General features: G+C 33.8%; 1 protein-coding gene across 4 annotated transcripts in view; it reads left to right on the top strand.

Annotated features, from left to right (window-relative positions):
• The window catches only part of RBM41 (RNA binding motif protein 41), a 62376-nt gene extending 57313 nt beyond the window's left edge, over window positions 1-5063 (top strand). For 2 of the 4 annotated variants that reach the window (XM_070605163.1, XM_070605160.1), the window contains one exon: window positions 1259-5063. In XM_070605163.1, coding sequence (XP_070461264.1) covers window positions 1259-1425 — 167 coding nt within the window. In that variant the 3' untranslated portion in view covers window positions 1426-5063. The remainder of the gene's footprint in view (window positions 1-1258) is intronic. The other 2 variants (XM_070605162.1, XM_070605161.1) reach the window with 1 other exon arrangement.
• The last annotated feature ends 10612 nt before the right edge of the window (window positions 5064-15675 follow it).

Genomic DNA, 15675 nt, shown 5'->3' with positions numbered 1-15675 from the left:
CTGATTAGAACACTTGTACTTGCCTTATGCCCTACTCCTTTAGGACTAAGAGACTCCAAGCTAATACACTAATTCACTAGTAATTCATATGTAACTAGTGAATGATAATATATTCTTTTAACTATTTTTTGCATCTTAATAATTGACTTCAGTATCCTAATCCAAAGGGAGGAATAATATAGGAATTTCAGTTTCTATGACAGACCAGACTACTCTGTTTTGGTGAAGGCTGGGTAGGAGCTGTACCATTAATTATCCCTACACTATCATCATTTATAAACAGCCTAGTAATGTATGTATAGGCAAGTGCTTTTACATATGAGCAGTACCAAACTCTCCTCCACTCTTTTTATACAGTCTTGTGCCATCTTTCCTATCCTATTGAAGGTTTGTGGATTCTCTACACTAGTGGTTTCCAGTCTTTTTAAGTGTAAAGACCCTTTTTAAACTTAAAACATATTTTAAGGACCTTCATCTAATATGATCCATTAATTTAAAAATATGTAATGAAAAGGCTTTATAAACTAAGTACTTTTAAATGGATAGTTGTTTTACTGATCATAACAGCAGCTATCTACATTTGAAAATTTGTGGTACACACATATGTGAGGCATAAATTGATTCAGTTTAAAGACATTGCTTGTCTGCTTATAATTTCACAGACTCTGGGCAATAATTCCACTCCTTCCTAACTTCCCACATTCAGGCTCTGAGACCCATAAGTTGAATGCTCCTGCTATACAGTATATACTCTCACGCCTCAAACTTCCGTATGCCCACAAGAATTCTTAAACTTATTTATCCCAATCAGGACTCCCACAATGACTCTCCTATCAAAAGAAAAAAGTAGGAAAATGTCTTCAATACCATGATAACTTCCTTTTTTTGTGTTGCCCATTTTGAAAATGATTTCATTCTTACAATACCTATAATTTGTTATCTAAGATAGAGGCTCATGTATTGTTAGTTATAGCTTAGCCCTCTTTAGCACACTGTCTATATCCTTGTTTCTTTACCTATATATTTGAATTAGGAGACACTCTCAAATATCCATTTAAAGATTGTCATTATTCTTAGCCATTAGTTTAATCTTGCTGAGTTGTATAAATTTGAGATTATGGAAAAGATAATAAAATCAAATAACTATGTGGCCTTATAACTTACATTTAATTCCAAGGCAAAACAACATAAGCTAGACTTGGAATAGAATTGAATTATTAAGCCCTATGTAAATTGATGTTTTATCTTTCTCTTTTAGATAAGGAGATAGCATGGCAAGCATTGCATCTAGTAAATGGATATAAACTGCGTGGGAAAATATTGGTGATAGAATTTGGAAAGAACAAAAAGCAACGGTCAAATCTCCAGGCTGCTTCTGTCATACCATCTGCTACAGATAAAAGTACAGAAATCAGTGGTAGCTAGAAGATATATAGATTGTGAGTCTCAAGAGGTCTTTCTTGCATCAGAATCTTGGATCTAGGATTTGTGTATAGGTAGCAACTTGTTTGGAATCGAAGAAGAAAAACTAACTAAGGGAGAGAAGAACCTAATTTAGATAATCCTATTCAGATTTTGGAAAGAATAGGTAGAAAACATTTTCTGTAATCAAAGACTATATATGACAGACAGTATGCTGAGTATGAAGGGTAGGGTAAAAAGAGTATCATTTTCTCAGGATAAATTACAAAGGATTATTTCCAAGGATTTTTTTAATCTTTATAATTTATCTGGGGTCTTAAATATTTGTCCCTAGAGATAACATTCTTTCCAAGACTGCCTCCTATATACAGAACTAAATAGTGAATTAAATGTTGAAATGTTTATTTACTAGAGCCCATTTGTCCCTAATTTTATTCACCTAGTCAATAAATGACCAGGACCCCAGGCCTAAACATCAACAAATACTGTTAAATGAGAACTATCAACAGTAACAGTAGATAGTTTCATAAGTCAGTCCACTTATTTAATGAATGCTTCCCCATTAAGTTATCGGTGTCTTCAGAAAACTATATATTTTTCTAATGAAAGCATTTAGATTAAAATATTGATGTTCTCATGGTCATTTAAGCTAGCTACCATTGAGTAATCATTGAATTCAAAGCAATAAACATTGAGTAAATGTCTAATATGTGTTAGGTATTAGGTAGATGAATTTTAGAAGAAGAGCATACTAGCAAAGAATACTAAAGGAGAGTGGGAAGAAAGTTCTCTAGAAGAGAGTCAGCCAGCCCCAGATCCCACAGTTGTTTGTTTATACTTGCTGGACATAGAACATGATATGGTACAGAGGAAGTAGTACAAACTTTGGAGTCAGACCTGTGTTTGAACTTCATAGCCTCACTTAACTGCTCTGTGACCTTCGCAACTCACTTAATCTGAGCCTCAGTTTTCTCATCTATAAAATGAGGATGATAATACTACTTACCTCATTGGGTTGTAAGGATTAAATGAGATGATATTATCTGGGCTGAAGAACAGAAAGAAAAAGAAATTGAACAGCATATAGGACCATTATGTACTCCAACATACTTAGGAGTACCAGAAAAAGAGATGAGAAAGAAGCAGAAAAAATATTTCAATTAATAATGGCTGTAAACGTCCCAAATTTGATGAGAAACATTACTTACACATCCACAAATCTCAGTGAACCCCAAGTAGGATAAACAAGAAGAAACCCATAGACACATCATAATAAAATGCTAAAACCCAAAGACAAACTCTTTAAAGCAACATGAGAAAAATGAAGTATAACTTACAAGGGAACCCCAATAAGATTAACAGCTGACTGTTCATCAGAAAAAATGGAGGTGGCAGTGGGATAATATATTCAAAGTGCTCAGAGGAAAAAACTGTCAGTAGAGAATCCTATATCCAATAAAGCTGTTTTTCAAAAATAAAGATGAAATAAAGACATCCCCACATATTCAAAAATGGAGAATTTGTTGCTGGCAGACCTAACTACAGGAAATATTAAAGGAAGTTCTTCAAGTGGAAAGAAAGTGACCTCAGACAGTAATTTGAATCTATACATACAAAAAAAATAGCATGAGTAAAAGTAATTATGTAATTATAAAAGACAGTCTAAATGCGTTTTTCCTTTCTTCTGTTAATTGATTTAAAAGGCAGTTTTATGAAACAATATGTATATATTTGCATTGTGGGGCCTATAACATGTAAAACTGTAATATATTTGCCAATAACAGGACAAAGGAGGTGAGTGGAAGCAAAGCTGTATTGGACTAAAGAAATGACTCCAGATGGTAACTCAAATCCATAGGAACAAGTGAAGAAAGCAAGAAATAGGAAATAGGATTGATATAAAAAGCTATCAATATATACTTGCTCTTTTTTACTTCTCTCAGCTTCTTTAAAAGACATAAAATTATATTAAGTAATAATTATCACAAAGTATTGTTGGGTTTATAGCATGTAGAAATATGTATAGCAATACTACCATAAAAAAGTGAGAAAAGGAATAGGTTTTTATAGGAATAAGTTTTTTATATCTCATTGGAATTTAATTAGTATATATCTGAAGCCATTTCAGTTAAGATGTGTATGGTAGAGCAACCACTAACGGAATAACTGAAAATATATAGTGAAAATATTATTATAGAAATTTAAATGTTACATTAGAGAATATTCAGTGCAAAAGAAAGCAAAAGGGGGAATAAAGAAACAAAAACGAAACAAAAAAACTTGAGACAAAGAAAACAATAAAAGAGGAATTGTAAGTCCACCTATGTTAACAATAACAATAAATATGAATGGATTAAACAATCCAATCAAAAAGGAAAGATTGTTAGGCTGGAGAAACAAACAAGATTTACCCCCGGCTATTTATTGGAGTCACACTTTAGATTCAAAGATACAGACAGATTGAAGATAAAGGATAGAAAAAATATTGGACAAATGGAAACTATAAGAAAACTGGAATGGCTATACTAATTTCAGGCAAAATAGACTTTAAAACAGAAAATGTCACTAGAGATAGTGACATCTTATAGTGGTAAGAGTCAATCCATCAGAAAGATATAACAATTATAAGCATATATGCACCTAACAACAGAGCACCTAAATACATGAATCAAAAACTGAACTAAATGAAGAGAGAATTATACAAGTCTACAATAAGAGTTGGGGAATTCAGTGCTCTATTTCAATAATAGAACAAGTAGACAGAAGATAAACAAGGAAATAAAAGACTTGAACAACATGATATGTTAACTAAGCCTTAAAAAGATCTAGAGAACACTTCACCTAACGAGAGAAGAATATACACTCTCAAGTGCACATGAAATATCTACAGGATAGACCATATCATAGACCATAAAACAAACCTCAATAAATTTAAATGGACGAAAATGCAAAGTATGTTCTCTGACCAGATGGGATAAAGTTAGAAATCAATAACAGAAAGTTGGGAAACTCACAAATATGTATTAGGCACAGTTTTAAATGACCAATGAGTCAGAGAAGAAATCACAAGGAAAATTAGGAAATCTTTTGAGATGAATGAAAATGAAGACACAATATACCAAAACTTACAGGATGCACCTAAAGCTGTGCTTAGAGAGAAATTTATAAGTACAAATACCTATATTTAAAAAGAAGAACAATCACATATCAGTAACCTCACTTTATACCTTAAGACACTGGAAAAAGAGGAGCAAACAACCTAGAGTAAGCAAAAGGAAGGAAATAAAAAAGATAAATAAATGGCATAGAGAATAGAAAAACAGTAGAGAAAGTCTATAAAACCAAAAGTTGGTTCTATAGGAAGATCAACAAAAATGACAAACCTTCTGCTAGGTTGACCAGGAAAAAGAAGACTCAAATTACTATAATCAGAAATGAAGGAGGGAACATTATTACCAACCTTAAATGAAAAGGATTATGAAGGAAGACTATGAACAATTGTATGCCAATAAATTAGATAACTCAGGTGAAATGGACAAATTCCTAGAAATACACAAGCTACTGAAACCAACAGCAACAAAAAACAAGGAAAATCTGAAAAGACCTCTAAGAAGTTAATTAGTAATTTTTTTAAAAATCCACAAAGAAAATCCCGGTTTCAAATAGCTTCTCAAATGAATTCTAGCAAACATTACGGAAGAATTAATACAAATTCTTCACAAACTTTTCCAAAAAGTAGAAGAGGAGGGAATACTTATGATGTATGCTACAATATGGAAGAACCCTGAAAATAAGCTAAATGAAAGAAGCCAGTCACAAAAGACTATATATTATGTGATTCCACTTATATGAAATGTCTGGCATTAACAAATATATAGACACAGAAAGTGGATTAGTGGTTGCTTAGGCTTTGAGTGATAGCTGAAATTAATGAGGTTTCTTTAGAGGTTGATGAAAATGTTCTAAAATTGATGGTGGTGTTTGTATAACTCTGTGAATACACGGCAAACCATGAATTGTACACTTTAAATGGGTAAATTCTATGGTATGTGAGTTATATCTCAATAAAATCACAAAGCAATCAGATACAACCCAAATGTCTGTCAGTAGGAGAATGAATAAATAAATTAGGGCACATCCATTTAGTATCATACTATATAGCCATTAACATAATAGGACACATCTATGAATACATTCTGACCTATATGGTGTCCAGGATTTTGTATTAAGTTAAAAAGGAAGAAATATGCATAATGTGAATTCATTCTGTAAACAAAAGCATTTGTATATGTATGGTATATGTGTATAGAGACATTTCTGAATAAATTTAGGAAAAACCTAGGAAATATACATACCAAATTGTAAACCTTTTAGAGGTGAGATTGGATAGGCTGAAAGGGGACTTTTGCTTTATAAAATTTTTAAAGTGGTGTGATTTGGAGTAATTTTTACTTTTTTCAGTATTTTTTAAATAAAATTGTTTTTAAATACTCTGCCAATGACTTGACTTCCAGAATATTTATCAAGCCTTCTCTGAGGTTATCATCTAACTGTACTCAGGACAAACTTTTATTCCTTTGATATACTGCTCACTTAGGATTAACTCTCCAATTTTGAACATAGTTTAAGGGAGAGCCCTTCGATAGCTCAGTTGGTAGAGCAGAAGACTGTGGGTGTGACTATTAAATATAGCTTAAGGCCAAGAAGTAAGTTATCCTGGTATAATCTCTTGCACATGTTACCCAGGGACATACTTCTAATCTGGACTTGGCAGAAGGAACTTCTCCCTATTGGGAGGAAAATCTCACTTCTTCCCTTTACTAGACCTACAGACCACTAACAACAGAAGAAAGTAAAAATGGAGAATGTCCCTCAACTGGTGCATAGATAAACAAACTGTGGTATATCCATACAATGGAATCCTACTCAGCAATAAAAACAATGATAAACTATGATACATGCAACAAGTTGAATGAATCTCAAATGCATTTTGCTAATAAAAAGAAGCCAAACTCAAAAGACTACTTACTGTTTGTTTCCATTTATATGATATTCTGGAAAAGGCAAAATTGTAGGATCAGAGAAGAAATCAGTGGATGTCAGGGGTTAAAAATGGGAGACTGATTACAAAATGGCAGCACAAGGAATTTGTTTTAAAAATGGAAATTTTCTGCATCTTGATTATAGTTAAATGAGTGTATGCATTTGTCAAACCCCCTGAATTGTACACCAAAAAGGATGATTTTACTGTGTGTAAATGTTTAAATAAATGTAATTTTTAACAGGAAAGAAAAAGTTTCTCAAAGTCATTGCCATAAAAGTTCTTATTCTGTGGTCTTCTGATTACTGTTGAAGACTTGAAGCCACTTGGCTACTGTTCTTTATTTTCTGCCCACATGCCAGCAGAAATTGTCAGTTAAAAACATCTCTATACACATACACACACAAATCCACCATAAAAAACAATCAAAAGACAAACTGGAAAATTTGTCACACATGAGGAGTTAATTTCTTGAACATACAATGTATATAATTTTCTTAATATACAAAAGTCAATAATCAGGTAAGAAAGTGGTTAAATGAAAAGAAAATTTATAGAAACTGAAATATAAATGATTAACTAAGAAAAATATTTAGAGTAGTAACACAAATTAGGACAATGAGCTCTCTTTTGTAAAAAAAAAAAAAAAAACTTTTTAGATTCATAAAAATGTCACAAAGATAGTAAGAGTTCCCATATATCCTTCACTCAGCTTCACCTAATGTTAGCATCTTACATAACCATAGTACAATTATAAAAACCAGGAAAATAATATTGATATATTACTATTAACAAATTTACAGACATTTGATTTTTACCCTTTGTCCCACTAATGGCCTTTTATGATCCAAGATCAAATCTGTGATCTCACATTGTGTTTTATGTATCTTTATTCTGTTCCCATCTGTAGCAGTTCTCTGTCTTTGTCTTTGATGAACTTGACAATGTTTAAGAGTACCGGTTATTTTGTAGAATGTTCCTGATTGGGGTTTAATGTTTTCCCTTTATTAGATTGAGGTTATACATTTTTGGTAAGAATACCACAGAAGTGATGTTGTGCCCTTTTTAGTGCATCGTATCAGGAGATGCTTGATGATATGTCTTAATACTACTGATGTTAACCTTGATCACTTGGTTAAGTTGGTGTCTGCTATGCTTCTTCACTGTAAAGTTACTATTTTCCTCTTTATAATGAATGAGTATCTTGTAGGAAGATACAGTGAGACCATTCAAATATCCTGTTTCTCATCATACTTTTACCCACTCATTCATCAATGGTTCTTGATAGTGACAATTACTACTATGGTGTTTACCTAATGGTGATTTTCTGTTTCTTTCTTTCCTTCTATATGTATTAATTTAAATTCTGTAGGGAAGATGTCCCATCTCCCCCATTTATTTACTCATTTATTTATATCAGCATAGACTAATGGATGTTTACTTTATTCTATGACTTACAACCTAATACTGTCATTAATTTGCTTCTCAAATTGTTTCAGCTTTGGTCATTGGGGGCTTCTATGTCCTCAATTTTTGACCACTTCCTTATTTTCTGGCACTACAAGATGTTCCAGATTCATATTGTATTTTCCCTACCCCAGTGCTGGGATCAACCATTTCTACATGGAGCCCTAGTACCTTTTATTGGAAAAACGGTATTTAGAAACCAAGATCTGGGAACTAGGTGTTATCTTTTTATAACCTGTCAGAATGTCAAATGTTATAAAGATTGATAACACCAAATGTTTCTAAGGAAACATGGAAAACGGACACTCATACACTTTGGATGGGAGTACAAATGAGTATAACCTTTTGAGAGGACAATTTGGCAATATCTATTAAAAATTTAATTGTGAAGATCTAGAAAATCTAGAAATCTGTTATACAGAAATACTTATACATATGCTCAAAGATATATACACATGAATATTCATGGCAACATTGTAATAGAAAAACCTGGGAACAACTTAAAAGTTCATCAATAGGAGACTAAATAATGAAATTGTAGCACAACCATGAGATGAAATATGTTGGCATTATAAGGAATGAGATAAATCTATAGATGTTGATGTTGACCTTGCTTCATATTTCGTTGAGAAAAGCAGTCAGATGAGAACTTCCTTATCTTTCTATTACCAAATCTACCATCTGTATAGCATAGTGGTTAAAGGTGTGGGATCTAATGCAATACTCCCAGAGTTCAAATTCTGACTCTACCATTTACTAGCTGTGTAACCTTGAGTAAGCTATTTAAACTTGCTATGCCTTAGTTTTTTTCACTTTTAAAATGAATACATGTGTTTTGAATAGTATCTGGTCCATAGTAAGAACTCCATAAATGTCAGATTATCGTTACAATGGGTGAAGTATCCTTGCTCCTATCAAAGGCCATCCCCTTCATTTGTGCTTTGGATACCAGTCCCTGATTTGCCAAGGGCTTAACATATGCAATTGTACTCGCTCTCTGCATCACAAATCTATCATTCCCTCAGCATATAAACATGTTCTAGTGTGTCCCGTTTATTTGAAAAGAAAAACTTCCGTGACCTCACATTCCCATCAAGCAATTGCTTCATTTCTCATTTTTCACAGCAAAATTTTTTGAAGTTCTCTGTAGTCGTTGTCTCCACTTCTTCCAGTTTCTCCTGAATTGTCCTTATATATCTCATCTGCTCAGCTGCTATGCTAATATCAGACAAAATAGACTTTAAGTCAAAAAATTGTTATAGATACAAAGAAGGACATTATATATTGATGAAAAGGTAAATCTGTCAAGATATGAAAATTATAAACATATATACATCTCACGACAGAGCTCCAAAATATATGAAGCAACAATTTACAGAATTGGAGGGAAATCCAGGCGGTTCTACAGTAATAGTTGGATATTTCAATGCCACACAGCTGCTAAAGCTGAGTACATTACAATACATCTAGAGCCTAGAACAAAACCTGGCCTGTGGCAGGTGAGCAATAAATATTGGTTTAATAAATTAATACAATTAGTATAATTCTCATAAACCCTAATAAAAGTGTCAATACAACAGAAAGACAATATTCCTCATCCTATGAGCTAGATACGATTTTTTATTATTCCAAATTTTTACAGATGAGAAATCTGTCTCAGAAACGTTAAGGGACCTACACACATCATAAATAATGGATCCAAAGCAAGTTTATGCTTTTAAACACTATACAATATTCTTTGGCAAAAAACCAGATCATTTCTCTTCCTAACTGAAATGAAAGGATTGAACTACCCGGGGAACAAAGCCGCTCTTCTCTATCCCTTTAGGGAAACGGTGATTTCCCCACAGAGGATTAACCATTTAAATTTAAACTTTCACCAGAATGAGGCCTGCTGTGTCATTTCAGTTGTGAAGAAAAACATTCTGGGGTGCCGTCCCCTCCGTGCAAAGGTGCATTCGGCACAGCTGTGGTCTAGGATCCTCGTGGAACTACCTTCCGCTACTGCCAAGAATCAAGTTCAAATCATCCGTTTTTAGATTGCTGTGAAGCAAAGTGGAAACCTTCTTTTTCCATTACTACTCCAACTACTTCAACAAAGCAAGTCCTATATTCCTGGGGAAAACATAGAAAGGGTATGAGTGAAATTTAATTTTGTCAGAAAAGTAAATAAAAAAGAAGTTTCCAGTAAGTCGTTTTCCTCTGTTCTCTGGGAAATAACATTTTCAGTGTGTGACTCTCCTGGAAAAGGCTCTGGACAGGTTGGGAAGCCACTAATCTGCAGGGAGTCATTTGGTCCTTGGCATAATTTTTTCTACTTTTAAAAATATGTTATTAGTTGTTTTACTATAAAACTAATACATACTGGAAAAGGAAAGGGAAAAATAGTAAACTTGAATGTGGAGAACCTTGGGAAACACTGCCTTAACCAAGTGACCAAGGTTAACATCAGCAGTGATAGTCATGTTGCTATCAATGTACTCCTGATGTGAGGCAAAAAGGACACATCACTTCTGTGGTATTTTTTTCCCAAAACTCATAACCCTAGTCTAATCATGATTTTTAAAAAATCAGATAAACACAAATTGAGGGACATTCTACAAAATACCTGACTATGGCTACTCAAAACTGTCAAGGTAACGAAAAAAAGGAAAGAAACTCTCACAGACCAGAGCAGACTGAGGAGACATGACAAATAAATGCAATGTGGTATATTGGATTAAATCCTGGAAATGAAAATGGAATTGATGGAAAAAATGGTAAAATATGATTAAAGTCTGAAGCTTAGTTAGTAAGGTACCGTTGTTGGTTTCTTAGCTTTGAAAAATATGCCACTGTAATATAAGATGATAATATTAAAAGAAACTGAAACTATGTACTATCTTTGCAAACTTTCTGTAAATCTAAAATTATTCCAAAATAAAAAACCTTATTTAAAAATGTAGTACACGATTATGGTGGAAAGGAAAAGAAAATGAATGAGAGAATAAAGAACAAAAAAAGGAAATGGAAGAAACGAGGGCAGGAAGAAAGGAAACAATAAATAATAAATGTAAAAAGTAAATAATTTTTAAAAATTCTCCAGAGGTAAACTATTATTAAAAAGTTTTTTGTGTACAATTCCAAACTTTTCTTCTATGCGTCTAGGCATATTTAAATATATATGATTTTTTTTTTACAGAGGAAGGATAATTTTTGCATGTCTCATAACTTGATTTTTCACTTAATATATAATAGCTATATTTCCATTAACTCACAAATTCATTTAGTAAGAAAATATATAGTGACTGGTAGTTATTCAGGAGGGAAAACTATGTGAATGTGGCCTTACTAACATTTCCTAAAGGTATTATTCTACAGGCCATGAGAAGTATCAGAAAAGGAAAGGGGTAAGTGGAGCACATGGCAAGTAATTTTTAAGGCTCCTCTCTAGGACTCTAAATTTTTAAAAAGACTGAATCTGTGTCTAGAGAGGGAGGGACAGGTGTTATTTGCTATGCCTGCATTCCTTGGGTATGAAGATGCTTCTACAGCACAGCCCAAAGCCTAGTCATTTCACATGAAAAGTTAGACCTGTTATTGGGACAATTGATGCGGAAAGCAGTTTAGCCTCTTGTGGATCATAAAGGATGAAGAACTGAGGACATTCTCAGGGAGTCCTGTATCAGCACCAAGGAAAGAAGCATATAAACTTGGGACATGCTACTGAAATGCAGCAGGAGTGGCATATACCAGATGTAGAAATGAGAAGACAGAGGATCAAAAACTTTAATGCATATTATCCAGGGAAGTAAAGCTTCAGTTAGAAAGACCAAATGTTTGAAGACTCATGAGCTGGCCTTTAGGAGTGCTGAGAGCCACAGGGATGTGCAGAATATAGTTGTCTTTTGGTATCCATGGCGGACTGGTTCCAGGACCCCCAGGATACCAAAATCCACGGATGGCTCAAGTCCTTTATTTAAAATGGCATAGTATTTGCATATAACCTACATTCATCCTTTTGTGTGCTTTAAATCACCTCTAGATTGTTTATTATACCTAATACAATGTAAATGCTGTGTAAATAGTTTTTATAGTGTATTGTTTAAGGAATGATAAGAAAAAGTCTGTACATGTTCGGTACAAATGCAACCATTTGTGATTGTTTGAATCTGTGGTTGCAAAGCCCATGGGCAGGGAGGGCCAACTGTACTGTTCCTTCCTACATAGCAAGGTGTGAGGAAACAAGGGTATCTGCTTAGGGTTTAAGGCTGGAGAAACTGTTTAAAGACAGTCAAGTCTATGGCCATACGACCCTGAACACACCCGATCTCATCTGATCTTGGAGGCTAAGCAGGGTTGGGCCTGGTTAGTATTTGGATGGGAGACAGTCAAAAAAGGGAGCGACGAAAAGGAAGATGAAGACTCACCTCACACTGGTGAAGGCAGGAGCTATCCTGAGATGGATATAGCGAAAGCTCTAGTTTTCCATATAAGGACAGATTCTTTGCTCCTTCCCATGGTGCACATGATATGGAAAGGTGAGAAGAAAAATGCTTGAGTCCTAAGTCAGTAAGAAGAGGAAACCTGGAGCAACTGAGGTGACTATAGAGACTAGTGTGAATGATGAAAAGTCCAGGGAAAAAGGACTTTATTTAGATTTACAGAAAAAAAATGCAAAAATAGTACAGAGAGGTCTCATATACTCCACCCGCACGCCTAGTTTTCCCTATTATTAACACCTTACATTAGTTTGGTACACTTGCTACAGTTAATGAACCAATGTTGATGTATTAAATCTACACTTTATTCAGATATCCTTAGTTTTCATCTAATGTTCTTTTGCTGTTCCAGGATCGCATCCAGAATACACTTTACGTTTAGTCATCATGTCTCCTTAAGTTTCTCTTGGCTGTGACAGTTTCTTAGACATTTCTTGTTTTCAATGACCTTCGAAATTTTGAGGAGTACTGTTCAGGTATTTTGTAGAATGTCCATCAACTTATTTTTTTCCAATGTTCTTCTCATGATTAGACTGGAATTTGAGGAAGAAAAGCACAGAGGTAAAGTGCCATTTCATCACATCACATCAAAGGTACATGCTATCTGCATGACTTAATGTTGATGCTAATCTTGATCTCCTTCTTATTGAGTTTTGACAATTTTTTATGTATTCTCTACACAATTCCTTTGCCACGTGTGTGATTTGCAAATATTTTCTCCAAATATTTAGCTTGTCAATTTTCTTTATGAGCAAAAGTTTTTAATTTTGATGGCGTCCAGTGTATCAATTATTTTCTCCTATAGATCTTACTTTTGCTATCATGTCTAAGAACTCTTTGCCCAACCCCAGGTTTTGAAGTCCTACTGTATTTTCCTATTTTCTTCTACAAGTTTTATAGTTTTACTTTTTTTTTAAGATTGGCGCCTGAGCTAACATCTGTTGCCAATCTTCTTTCTTCTTCCTCTCCCCATAGCCCCGCAGTACATAGTTGTATATTCTAGTTGTAGGTCCTTCTGGTTGTGCTATGTGGGATGCCGCCTCAGCATGGCCTGATGAGCAATGCCCTCTCCACGCCCAGGATCCAAACCAGTGAAACCCTGGGCCACCAAAGCGGAGTGCGTGAACTTAACCACTTGGCCATGGGGTCAGCCCTTATAGTTTTACATTTTATGTTAAGATCTATGATCCATTATGAGGTAAGTTTTGTATAAGGTGAATAGAGAGAGGTATTATAGTTTTCAGCATATAGATCCTCTACATATTTTCTCTGTTGTTTTTCTATTTGCTATTTCATTTATCTCCACTCTGATCTTTATTATTTTTTCCCATTTGCTAGTTTTGGGATTAGTTTACTCTTCTTTTTCTAGTTCCTTAAGATGTACAGTTAGATTATTAATTTGAGATCTTTTTTCGTTTTTTAATGTAGGTGTTTACTGTTATAAATTTCCTTCTAAGCGCTGCTTTCACTGCATCCCACAAGTTTGTTATGTTCTGTTTTCATTTTTGCTCACCTCAAGGTGTTTTCTAATTTTCCTTGTGATTTCTTCTTTGACCCATTGTTTGTAAGAGTGTGCTTTTAAATTTCTGCATATTTGTGAGTTTTCTAGTTTTCTAGCTTCATTCCATTGTGGTCAGAAAATGTACTTTCTAAGAACTCAGTCTTTTAAATTTATGAAGACATATTTTTGTGGCCTGACATATGGTCTGTTATGGAGAATGTTCCATGTGCAGTTGATAAGAATGTGCGTTCTGTCCTTGTTGGGTAGAGTGTTCTGTATATGTTCGATAGATTTAATTGGTTAACAGTGTTGTTCAAGTCTTCTGTTTTCTTTTTGTTCGGTGTGGTTATTCTATCCATTACTAAAAGTGGGGTATTAAAGACTCCAACTATTATTGTAAGATTGTCTATTTCTCCCTTGAATTCTATCAATTTTTGTTTTATATTTTGGGGGCTTTGTTTTTAGGTACCTGTATGTTTATAATTGTTGTATTTTCTCGAATCATTGAAACTTCTATCAATATTTAATGTCCTTCTTTGTATCTTATAACGCTTTATTACTTAAATTCTACTTTGTCTGATGATATAGGCACCCCAACTCTCTTATGGTTACTATCTGCATGGTATACCTTTTTCCATCCTTTTACTTTCAAACTCTTTGTGTCTTTGCATCTAAAATGAGTCTCTTATACAAAGTATTTAGATGGATCATGTTTTTCTATCCAGTATTCAAATATTTTCCTTTTAATTGGAGAATTTAATTCATTTACATTTAAAGTAATTACTGATAAGAAGGAATTACTTCAGTTATCTGTTTTCTATATATTTTATATGCTTTTTTTTCCCCTAATTCTTCCTTTACTGCCCTTTTTCCACATTTAGTTGATGTTTTGTAGTGTACCATTTTGATTCCCTTCTTTACTTTTCTGTATACTTTTTGGTTATTTTCTTAGTAGTTATCGTGAGGATTCCAGTTAACATCCCAAATTTGTAACAACCAGTTTTAATAATACAAACTTAGTTTCAATAGTATACAAACACTCCACTCCTATATGTCTCAACCTCTTCCGTTTATATTATTATTTCCACAAATCACATCTTTATACACTGTGTGTCTATTTATGTAAATTTCTAAATATTGGTTTATGCATTTGTCTTTTAAATAACATAGGAAAAATAGAGGACATAAAAACCAGTACCGTAATACTGGATTTTATATTTACCTGGGTACTTGCCTTTACCAGTGTTCTTTATTTCTTCATGTGAGTTTTAATTAGGAGGACCTACTAATACCTAAAGAGAGAATGGTGAGATTGAGGAGGAAGTTCTAAGCCATGAGTATGATTTTCTCCCTCTGTGAATGAAATGTGGGCTGTGCTCAAGGTGACAAGCATAAGAGAGTTAAAGGAATCTTTTCTCATTTAACAAACTATCTAGAAATTTTGAAAAGTAGAAATTTAGAGCACAGACTCTGGGTCTGGGTTCAAATCTCAGCTCCACCATTAACTAGTGTGTGAGCTTGGGCTAGTTAAACTTTCTATGCCTTAGTTTTCCTCATCTGTGAAAAGAGATAACAGCAACTTTCTCATAGGATTGTAATGAGTTAATGTTTGTTGGCCTGAGGGTGTAAGTATTATCAAATACCTATGGATGAAGTGAACAACAACAGAAAAGCTTTCATCTGTTCTGTGAGATTCTACAAGTCTGAAAGCCTGTCATAAATTATCTTGAAGGAGGAGCTGCTGTGTTCCAGCAGTTGATGGA

This window comes from Equus przewalskii, chromosome X (assembly GCF_037783145.1).
Source record: "Equus przewalskii isolate Varuska chromosome X, EquPr2, whole genome shotgun sequence".
Classification (NCBI taxonomy): domain Eukaryota; kingdom Metazoa; phylum Chordata; class Mammalia; order Perissodactyla; family Equidae; genus Equus; species Equus przewalskii.
Note: the sequence above shows the minus strand (reverse complement) of the source record. Positions and strands in the feature narration are given on the sequence as shown.